Source organism: Euleptes europaea, chromosome 20, assembly GCF_029931775.1.
Source record: "Euleptes europaea isolate rEulEur1 chromosome 20, rEulEur1.hap1, whole genome shotgun sequence".
NCBI lineage: Eukaryota > Metazoa > Chordata > Lepidosauria > Squamata > Sphaerodactylidae > Euleptes > Euleptes europaea.
The window spans coordinates 14,621,463-14,633,070 of record NC_079331.1 but is presented as its reverse complement, the minus strand read 5'-3'; the positions used below and the strand labels follow the sequence as shown (position 1 = coordinate 14,633,070).

The window sequence follows — 11,608 nt, the reverse complement described above, 5'->3', positions numbered from 1 at the left end:
CGCCTGGCACCGGTGGCCGGGTGGGAGGGATGGAGAGCCTGCCGGGCGGGCAGCTCCTCCCCGGCCTCGCCTCCCCGCCGGCCTTAAAAGGCGAGGCTCCCCCCGCCGGCCGGCAAAGGCAGGCAGGCAGCCGCCGGTCCGCGAGTCGCTGCTGCTGCTGCCGGTGCTGCGGTGCTGGGCGGCTGGGTCCGTGCGCGCCGGGCTGCGGGCCGCGATGCGCGCCGTCGGGGCCGGGCTGAGCCTGCTGGCGGCGCTGGCGGCGAGCCTGGCCGGCCGCCCCCGCGCCGTCTACACCAACCACTGGGCCGTGCGGCTGCGAGGAGGGGCCGGCGAGGCGGAGCGGCTGGCCGCCCACTACGGGTACCGCAACCTGGGGCAGGTGAGGCGCGGCCGGGGGACCGGGGGGGGTGGCTTCCTCCACCTTGGAAAAGACTTTTTTTTTGGGGGGGGGTCTTCTTCCATCTTGGAAAATACTTTTTTTTGGGGGGGGTCTTCTTCCACCTTGGAAAAGACTGGGGGGGGGGTCTTCTTCCACCTTGGAAAAGACTTTTTTGGTGGGGGGGTCTTCTTCCACCTTGGAAAAGACTGCGGGGGGTCCTCTTCCACCTTGGAAAAGACTTTTTTTTCGGGGGGTTCTTCTTCCACCTTGGAAAAGACTGGGGGGGGGTTTCCCCACCTTGGAAAAGACTTTTTTGGGGGGGTCTTCCACCTTGGAAAAGACTTTTTTTTTGGGAGGGTCTTCTTCCACTTTGGAAAAGACTTTTGCGGGGGGTTCTTCCACCTTGGAAAAGACTGGGGGGGTTTTCCCCACCTTGGAAAAGAGTTTTTTTTGGGGGGTGTCTTCTACCACCTTGGAAAAGACTTTTTTGGGAGGGGGTTCTTCCACCTTGGAAAAGACTGGGGGGGGGGGTTCCCCACCTTGGAAAAGACTTTTTGGGGGGAGGGTTCTTTTTCCACCTTGGAAAAGACTTTTGGGGGGGTTTCTTCTTCCTTCTTGGAGAAGACTTTTTTTTGGAGGGGGGTTCTTCTACCTTGGAATATACTTTTTTTTGGGGGGAGGGTTCTTCTCCCACCTGGGAAAAGACTTTTTTTGGGGGGGGTCTTCTCCCACCTGGGAAAAGACTTTTGGGGGGTTCTTCTCCCACCTGGGAAAAGACTTTTTTTGGGGAGGGGGGTTTCTTCTCCCACCTTGGAAAAGACTGGCAGGGTGGGCTTCCTTGGAAAAGACTTTTGGGGGGGGTTCTTCTTCCATCTTGGAAAAGACTTTGGGGGGGGGGTCTTCTACCTTGGAATAGTCTTTTTTGGGGGGGTTCTTCTCCCACCTGGGAAAATACTTTTGGGGGGTTTCTTCTCCCACCTTGGAAAAGACTGGGGAGGGGGGTTTCTTCTCCCACCTTGGAAAAGACTGGCGGGGGGGGGGGGCTTCCATCTCCCAGCTGGGAAAAGACTTGTGGGGGGGGGCTTTTTCCCACCTTGGAAAATACTTTTGGGTTGTTTTTTCTTTTCCCACCTTGAAAAAGGATTTTTTTGGGGGGGTTTTCTTCTCCCAAGTGGGATAAGACTTTTTAGGGAGGTTGGCTTCTCTCACCTTGGAAAATAGTTTTTTTTTGGGGGGGGGTCAGGCGTAGGGTGTCTCCCCCCCCAGTAGAGCTGCGCCCCCAAATAGGAATTTTCTCGCTGGGTTTTGGCACCTATTCGCCTTCCCCCTTTCCCCAACACAGGAAAAATAGATGTAAATGGTGCTGATCCGGATTAAAGCAAAGTATGGTGGGGGGGGTCGGTGTAGACAAAATGCTGGGGGGGATCTTCTGCTGGGAGGTCTCTGAGCCTTAAAATGACCCCTTGAAGTTCCTTGCTTGCTCTGCGCTCCTTGGCAGGCTGAGTCCCGTTGAGGTCCATTGATCCTAGTGGACTTTAGACCGGCGTAGCTCTTCATGGGATTGCGGTGGACAAGCGATCGGGTGCTGGGAAAGTTCCAGCCAGCTTCTGCTGGGATGTGGTTGTTGAATCTGGCGCTCCGATTCTCCTTGCCCCACCGGAAAGGAACCAGCCAAAGCGAAGCCCTTCTAATGAGCAGATGCACATAGGGAAAGTTTGGAGTGCATGCCTTTCTCAGGGAATGGAGCTGTGGCACGTGGCTTACCTGGAGCTGGATTGGTGCCCTGAGCACTGGGTGGTGGCACAGATCGTGTGGAGCCGGCTGCAGTCCCAGCAGCCTCATCCCATGGGTTTCGAAGGGAGACAGGGTGCTTAGGACCACCCTGCAGGTTTATCAGAGGCAGCGGTTTGCACCGAAATCTGTGTACTAGACTTCAGGATTCTACACGATGCGTCTTTTAATTTTGCTATTAAAAAAAAAAAAATCTCTACCAGAACTGAATGTGAATCCTGTACATTTTCCCTCCAAAGACGATGCTTTTCTGGCTTCCTGAATCTTGACGGGAATGCTCTTCATTTTTTCATTTCTACCCTGCCTTTCTCCCTAATGGGGAACCAAAGCGGCTTACGCCATTGTCCTCTCCTGCATTTTATCTTCACGACAGCCCTGTGGGGTAGGTTAGGCTGCGCGTGCGACTGACTCAAGCTTCCGTGGCAGAGGGAGGATTCAAACCTGGGGGCTCCTGCTGTGCCCACTTCACCATGCTGGCTCTAGAGGTTTGTAGGTCAGAATCTCAACGTTGCAGGTGGTAAAACAAGGCTAGGTGCGAGCTTTTAGTATTGAATTGCCTTATCCGTTGGTTCATCTGCAGCAGTACCGTTTAGCTTGGAAGCAGACAACTTCTCCCCCCCCCCCGGCCTTTTTAATCCCTTTAAAGCACTGGTTCCCAACCAGGGGTCCATGGACCCCCAGGGGTCCACGAGAACTAAATTAAGGTCCGCGAAACAAAATTATAAACCCATAATAAATTAATATTTTCAATTAAAAGTTCTCTATTATAAAATATATATATTCAAATATAATTCTAAGTTTAATGTTTAACTAACAGTTATGATTAAAGTTTATTTTCAAATTCCCGGAATTTTTATTTTGAACCTTGGGGTCCCTGCACCGAACAAAAAAGTCCTAGTGGTCCCTGGTCAAAAAAAGGTTGGGAACCACTGCTTTAAAGGGACTGCGGAAAGCCTTTTCAAAAATTGGTAATCCCTGGGATTGAGTTTGGCATTTCCTACATGTACATCAGTAGAAGCTAAAATGACTCAACTGAGGCTGTCGTACTTTGGTCACATTATGAGAAGACGAGAGTCACTGGAAAAGACAATAATGCTAGGAAAAGCGGAAGGCAGCAGGAAAAGAGGAAGACCCAACATGAGATGGATTGACTCTATAAAGGAAGCCCCAGCCTTCGGTTTGCAAGACCCAAGCAAGGCTGTTAAAGATAGGATGTTTTGGAGGACATGGATTCATAGGGTCGCCATGAGTCAGAAGCGACTTGACGGCACTTAACACACACACACACACACAAACTGAATGCTCTGTCTCTGGACTTCTCTGGCTGGTTTGGACGGGTGCATGATTCTTTTCAAGCAGGAAGTTTAAAAGCATGGCCCGGGTCTCTTTCTGCCTTTGCTAGTGATTTGCTAGGGCTGCCATCTGGGAGGCAGATTCTGGCTTGGCAGACCTTCCAGCATGGTCATTTGTTCCAGGTGAACTGATCCCTATAGCCTGGAGATCAGTTGTAATAGCAGGAGATCTCCAGCTGCCCACTGTAGGTTGGCAACCCTACATTCTTCCAATGATGCATCCCCCCCACACACACACTAAAACCCTTCATTAACTCCATTATTCTCCTGAGCGTTACTTATGGGGTTTACAGCCTCTCTTAAATCTCCTGGCTTCTCATACATGCGCACGTGCCCTGCCGCTCCAATTAATTTCCAGCACCTCTTCAACTTTTGCTTAATGGTCCGGTTCCGGATGGTTGTATTGGAGACGTGAAAGAGGTGGATGGACCTGAAAAGTAATAATTAGTTGGCTAAATCAAGACAGAAAATATCTGCGGCGGACTCCGAGGGGAGCCACTGAGTGGAAATTAATCAATATTTAATTTTTTTAATCTGGGTTCAGCAAACCCACTCTTAACAATTTAATACCGTTTATAAAGCTATTTATATAGTTTATTCCTGACTGCTGTATGTATGTACAGGATGGATTGATTTTTATGTGGGTGGACGCTGAGGATGGGGAAGATGGAAGAAGGCTTCCCAGTTCAATCCTAAACAGAGTTACACCCTTCAGTGGACTTCAGAAGGAGTAAGCCAGCATGGCGTAGTGGTTAAGAGCGGCGAGACTCTAATCTGGAGAACCGGGTTCGATTCCCCATTCCTCCACGTGAAGCCTACGGGGTGACCCTGGGCCAGTTGCCATTCTCTCCGAACTATCTCAGCCCACGCGGAGGCAGGCAACGGCAAACCACCTCCTAACATCTCTTGCCATGAAAACCCTATGGGGTCGCCATAAGACAGCAGTGACTTCATGGCACTCAGTGACTTGACGGCTCTTAGGGGTAGAGCATCTGCTTGGCAGGCAGAAGGTCCCAGGTTCAGTCCCCGACATCTCCAGTTAAAGGGACCAGGCAAGTAAGGTGATGTGAAAGACCTCTGCCTGAGACCTTGGAGAGCCGCTGCCGGTCTGAGTAGACAATACTGACTTTGATGGACTAGGGGTCTGATGCAGTAGAAGGCAGCTTCATGTATTCATGTGAACTCTGTTTAGGTTTGCATCGTTAAAGGGTCACAGTTTTGGGGAAAGACCTCAATCTCTGGTCTTGAGAGTCCGCTCTGCCAAAACGTTTTGGCCATTCCTTGCTTTTAGTATCTTTGCACATTTGGATAATGACTGTGCAGAATGCTTTGGGGATTAATTAAAAACTAGCTCCGAGGACTGTTTTGCGTGGGTGGCAGTGGAAATAGAATGTAGTTTTGGGGGTGCGGACAAGACGAGCAGAGAGCATTCAACAGTGTTTCGTAAGTGGTTGGTGAATACCAAAGAAGGGGATGGAGTATTGGCTCAGGCTGCAAGGGAGAGGAGCTGAGCAGCTGATAGGGAGAAGTAATAAATGAAGGACCATGGTCAGCAACTAGAAATACCGGAAAGCCGCATCGAAAAGTTTGGTGGAAAGATAGTTCAAGATTTCAGTGCCCCCAACTGTCATCGGATGGCCCAGGTTACCCCGATCTTGTCAGATTTTGGAAGCTAGGCAGGGTTGTCCCTGGCAAGTTTTTGGATGGGAGACCTTAGGGGACGGGCTGTGGCTTAGTGGGAGAGCATCTGCTTGGCATGCGGAAGGTCCCAGGCTCAATCCCTGGCATCTCCAATTAAAGGGACCAGGCAAGGAGGTGATGTGAAAGACCCCAGCCTGAGACCCTGGAGAACCGCTGCCGGTTTGAGTAGACAATACTGACCTTGATGGACCAAGGGTCTGATTCAGTATAAGGCAGCTTCATGTGTTCATGTGACCTCCAGGGAATACCAAAGTCGTGACACGGAGGCAAGCAATGGCAAACAGTCTCTCAACGTCTCTTGCCTTGAAAATCCTATGGGGTCGCTGAAAGTCAGCTGCGACTTGACCACGATTTCCACCTCTGCTTCGCCCAGCTGTATGTGAAGTGTGCAGTGGGGGTTGTGCTGTGGGGTTGGATTTGGGGGCTGACTGTTGCTGAGGCCCTGTGAGAGAAGGGCCATATTCTGAGTTGAAAGTGATCACTCCCAAAGGTCTGTTCTGTCAATGGCATGAGTTATTATACACTTTTAATGTGTAACTGCCTTCCCGTAGAAGAGACAGAGAGACACAAAGCCAGGGGGCAGCACACACGGATGCGCACAAAAGGCAGACATGAGTAATCCAAAATTGCGAAAGAGGAGTAGGCTTTTTGTAATGCAAACCATTGTGATGCGTAGTACATGTTTCTCATCGGTAGTTTTTTTTTGTCTTCATCAATGGCAGAAACCAGTTAAGAGTAAAGTGTTTTTTTCTGCATCAAAATAAGGAGAAATAGGCCAATAGGGTTCTGTGTGTTTGTGTGTGCCTGTGCTAAAGTCAGTTCTGTGCTAGTTTAGAAGAAGAGGAGTTGGTTTTTATTCTCCACTTTTCTCTACCTTTAAGGAGTCTCAAAGCGGCTTGCAATCGTCTTCCCTTCCCACAACAGACTCCTTTTGAGGCAGGTGGGGCTGAGAGAGTTTGGACAGAACTGTGACTAGCCCAGGGTCACCCAGCAGGCTTCATGTGGGGGAGTGGGAAATGAAACCCGGTTCTCCAGATTAGAGTCTGCCGGTCTTCAATTTCTTGCACTTATGTGTTTGGCTTTTAAATCATCAAGCTGCGGTATTTGTGACGGCCGCCAGTATGCAATCTCTCCTTGGCTTTAAGGCCCTCTACAATGCTTCTCGGAGTTTTTATTTCATCTGTCATCGTGGAACTTGGCTGCTCTCGGGAATTTCTCAGCCTTTTCCTTCTATACTTTTCAGTTGCAAAGTTTTGTTTAGCCTCATCTTTCTTTGCTGCCTCCATGTTGTTTCCTCGGTTCGCTGATCACCTGTCCAGAAGGCAAAGCAGTTTGTCTTGCTGTTAAAAAGAATCCGCTATCAATCCAGACTTGATTTGTTTTGAATTTCAACTTTCTTCCCCCCTAACCCCCCAGTAATTGAACTGGCAGAGTAATGTTAGGTTACTGATGCGACAGACCAAAGAAAGGCAAATTGGGCATTTGTTACAGCTTCTGCTTAGAGCTGTTTTTTTCCCCAAAAGCGATGACCCATTACAGATTGTGAGACGTGTGGACTCAAACTCATGATTGGGCCTTTAAAGAGACCTAGTTGTCAAGCACGGAGTTGCGTGCAGCTTATCCCCTCTTTGCAAACGCACAGTTAGATGCATCCTCTATATAACTGAGATCGCCCAAAAAACAGGCAATGCAAAGTAACCAATCAGCAGCTTTAGAGATCACAAGAACTAATCACAAGATTAGCCAGGTTCATGGGCAGGCAGACCCAAAGACACACAGAGACATCTTAGTAGTAAGTCTTAATTCAAAAATCTCAAGCCTCCCCCTTTTAATTATGTGTATTTCAGTCATTGTAAGTGGCAGACGGGGCGGGGGGGGGGTGAATTGGCAGTAGGAGGACCGCAGTCTAATCATACAAGAAAGCAATCTACTCACAAAAACAAACATGATCGTATTTGGATGCACCTGAAAAACTTAGCAAATGATCAGCATCCTGAACCTGAGCAGGATGCGAACCAAACCAACCAGTGACAGGACATAGCTTCTTGTAGAGTAGTGACTGAATATATACGGCCGCTATGCAGACGGAAGGCAATGGCAAACCCCTCTGCTCATCTCTTGCCTTGAAAGGGGAGGGGCTGTGGCTCCATGGTAGAGCATCTGCTTGGCAAGTAGAAGGTCCCAGGTTCAATCCCCGGCATCTCCAGTTAAAGGGACTTGGCATGTAGGTGATGTGAAAGACCCCTGCCTGAGACCCTGGAGAGCCGCTGCCGGTCTGAGTAGAGAATACTGACTTTGATGGACCAAGGGTCTGATTCAGTAAAAAGCAGCTTCATGTGTTCATGTGAAAACCCCATGAGGTGGAACTTCGTGGGGTCGTCATGAGTTGGTTATGACTTGACAGCAACACTTGACTTTAAAGCCCTGATCTGGATGATTCAGGCTAGCCCAATCTCGGAAGGTAAGCAGGGTCAGCCTTGGTTAGTACTTGGATGGGAGACCACCAAGGAAGTCCAGGGCCTCTACGCAGAGGTGGGCAATGGCAAACCATCTCTGTTGGTCTCTTGCCTTAAAAAAACTACGGGGTCACCAGGCCTTATGTTTGACACCCCTGGCCTAACCCGTTCACATTTCCCTGAGAAAATATAAAATGCAGCGTTAGTTACAGACTTCTGGGGTGGTCCTTTGGCCTTGGAGTTGGCTGGCATGGGTCAACTGTAGAACGTCAGGAGGGATGGACCAATCTCACAAGGTCGTTGCTTTCTTAATGGTTTGCAGTCTGTAATTTGTAATTGAATATAAGAAGGGAATGCAAGCAGTTGTTTGCAATTGACATCGGCAGCCTGTCCATCATGTTAGAAAAGGAAGAAGAGGAGGAGGAGGAGGAGTTTGACTTTCTCTACCACATAAGGAAGACTCAAACCGGCTTAAAATCACATTCCCCTCCCCACAACAGACACCCTGTGAGATAGGTGGGGCTGAGAGAGCTCTAAGAGAGCTGTGACTAGCCCACGGTCACCCAGCTGGCGTCCTGTGGAGGAGTGGGGAAACCCACCTGGTTCACCAGATTAGCCTCCGCCGCTCATGTGGAGGAGTGGAGAATCCAACCCGGTTCTCCATATCAGAGTCCACCGCTCCAAACCACCGCTCTTAACCACTGCACCATGCTGGCTCTCTAGGTGTTGTTTTTCTCCCAGCACGATTGTGAGCGCTCTCTTCAGGGGTACTTTTGATCATCGTATTTTGTGCTTGCTTCCGTTTCAAAAAAAGCTACTGTAGCGGCTGGAGGGGAAATGCAGAAGAGGGCAAACATATCGATTGGCAGGTTGGGTCGTTGTGTTGCTGTGAAGAAAGGCTAAAGAGCGGTTTGGACGGAAAAAAAGAAAATCAGGAGGGGGGCAAAAGAAGGTTATTAAATTATGGGAAACACTAGAACTTGTGGGAGCACCCGGTGAAATAGACAAGCAGTAAGTCCTTTCAACATTAATTGATTACAAAATAAGGATTTGTGTTCTGTTTACGTATTGCAGTAAAAGGCAAAATGTTTTCCAAGGCTTGGAAAGACATCTAAGAGTTCCCGGTACATTTCAGGATTCATTTCCCACTTCGATATCACTGTAAACATGTAAACGTTTAAGAACATAAGAAAAGCCCTGCTGGATCAGACCAAGGCCCATCAAGTCCAGCAGTCTGTTCACACAGTGGCCAACCAGGTGCCTCTAGGAAGCCCACAAACAAGAGGACTGCAGCATTATCCTGCCTGTGTCCCACGGCACCAAATATAATAGGCATGCTCCTCTGATGCTGCAGAGAATAGGTGTGCATCATGACTAGTATTCCTTTTTGAATAGCCCTCTCCTCCATGAACATGTTCACTCCCCTCTTGAAGCCTTAGAACATAAGAATAGCCACTCTGGATCAGACCAAGGCCCATCAAGCCCAGCAGTCTGTGCACACAGTGGCCAACCAGGTGCCTCTAGGAAGCCCACAAGCAAGACAACGGCAGCAGCATTACCCTGCCTGTGTTTCACAGCACCTAATATAATAGGCATGCTCATAAGAACATAAGGAAAGCCCTGCTGGATCAGACCAAGGCTCATCAAGTCCAGCAGTCTGTTCACACCGTGGCCAACCAGGTGCCTCCAGGAAGCCCACAAGCAAGACAACTGCAGCAGCATTACCCTGCCTGTGTTTCACAGCACCTAATATAATAGGCATGCTCATAAGAACATAAGGAAAGCCCTGCTGGATCAGACCAAGGCTCATCAAGTCCAGCAGTCTGTTCACACAGTGGCCAACCAGGTGCCTCCAGGAAGCCACAAACAAGACGACTGTAGCACCATCCTGCCTGTGTTCCACAGCACCTAAGATAACAAGCATGCTCCTCTGATCATGGAGAGAATAGGTACGCATCATGACTAATAGCCATTTTGACTAGTAGCCATGGATAGGCGACTCTCCCCAGGCTTGGAAAGCTGGTACAGGTTCCCTTTAATATGCTAGTTTTTCTTACCTGAACACCAGTAGCTGAGCTGGTAATATGTAAGAAAATGTGTATGGGCTCTGATAGAGCATGACTTTGTGTAAAGGGGAAATGTTGGCAATCCCCTGTGTCTCTTGCAGTTTTGGCCTTGAGATGCAGCTGGGCGAATGCACGAAACTGCCTCATGCCAAGTCAGGCTGTTGGTCTATCAAGGTCAACGTTGTCTGTTCAGACTGGCAGCTCCCCTCCACGGTCTTGGAATGAGGTTTTTCACATCACCTGCTACCTGATCCTTCCAGCTGTAGGTGGCAGGGATGGATCCTGGCTGTCCGTGGGCAGATTCCCTCCTGTCCAGGAACTGGACTCGAGCCCTGCTGGAAGTCTGAAATCAGGGGTCTTTGACTGGAGAAACTTGGCATGGGATTGCAGAATGAACCTTCGTAACAGGAAGTACCTCTGGTAAGATACTTTCTGTCTCTGCGCAGCCAACTTTGCCGGGAGGAAAGTCGTCCTTCGCCATGATGACCCCGTTTTTTTAATTTCTGTTTGTTCGACTGTTTGAGTGAGCCGGGTCTATGATGCATAACGTCCTTGGTCCAATTGCACTAAATTGTGATGAATGGCTTCTTTAGCTCCTGGCAGTTAACTCTTTGTCGGACGGGCCCATTTCCATGGAAACGGTGCCATCCATACCCTTTGCATGCTAGGAACGGTGGCATCGAGGCGCAAGGGACACTCTCTCATTGTTTGGGACTTGCTTGCTGCGAACGTCAACAGGCTGGGCTGAGCAGCGCCGATCTGGACCTTTGTCGACATCAAAGCGCCAGCATGCAAACTGAGACAGAAAAGTGGGAATATGCGACTCTAGCAAAAATGTCAAGCTGGATTGGCTGAAAATAAGCTTAATTGCTGTTTGGCCTTTTGTTGCTGCCTAGGATTGCTTTTGGGGTACTCGTGGATATATGTGTGCGTGTGGGGTGCTGGTTGGTAGGGCTGCCAGCTCTAGGTTGGGAAATACCTGGAGATTTGGGGGATTGGAGCTTGGGGAGGGGAAGGACCTCAGCAGGGTGTAATGCTACGGTTGCCAACCTCCAGGTACTAGCTGGAGATCTCCTGCTATTACAACTGATCTCCAGCTGATCAGTTCATCTGGAGAAAATGGCCACTTTGTCCATTGGACTCTATGGCATTGAGGTCCCTCCCCTCCCCAAACCCTGCCCTCCTCAGGCTCTGCCCCAACAACCTCCCGCTGGTGGCAAAGAAGGACCTGGCAACCCTCTATAATTCCATAGAACCCACCCTCCAAAGCAGCCTTTTTCTCCAGGAAAACTGATCTCTCTAGTCTGGAGATCAGTTGTAATAGCGGGAGATCTCCAGGTGCCACCTAAAGATTGGCAACCCTGCTGGGTGGTTATATTGCCAATATGCTTCCTGATCTTTGCCTATAGTGCTTGGTGGCATTAAAAGGGAAACCTGGGTAAAATTAAATGCTCTCCTAATACCAGAACACGTACTCATCGGCTGAAGCTGGAGAGTAAGAGATTCAAAACTGATAAAAGGAAGTATTTCTTCACACAACACATAGTTAAACTGTGGAACTCCCTGCCCCTGGATGTTGTGATGACTGCCAACTTGGAAGGCTTTAAGAGGGGGGTAGACATGTTCATGGAGGAGAGGGGTATTCATGGCTATTAGTCAAAATGGATACTAGTCATGATGCATACCTATTCTCTCCAGCACGCCTATTATATGAGGTGCCGGGGAACACAGGCAGGATAATGCTGCAGTCGTCTTGCATGTGGGCTTCCTAGAGGCACCTGGTTGGCAACTGTGTGCACAGACTGCTGGACTTGTTGGGCCTTGGTCTGGTCCAGCAGGGTTTTTCTTGTGTTCTTAAGTTCT

General features: G+C 49.4%; 1 protein-coding gene across 1 annotated transcript in view; it reads left to right on the top strand.

Moving 5' to 3' along the window:
• The first annotated feature begins 214 nt into the window (after nt 1–214).
• PCSK6 (proprotein convertase subtilisin/kexin type 6) overlaps nt 215–11,608 on the top strand; it is a 101,037-nt gene continuing 89,643 nt past the window's right edge. Inside the window, exon 1 of the mRNA XM_056866094.1 lies at nt 215–379. Coding sequence (XP_056722072.1) covers nt 215–379 — 165 coding nt within the window. The remainder of the gene's footprint in view (nt 380–11,608) is intronic.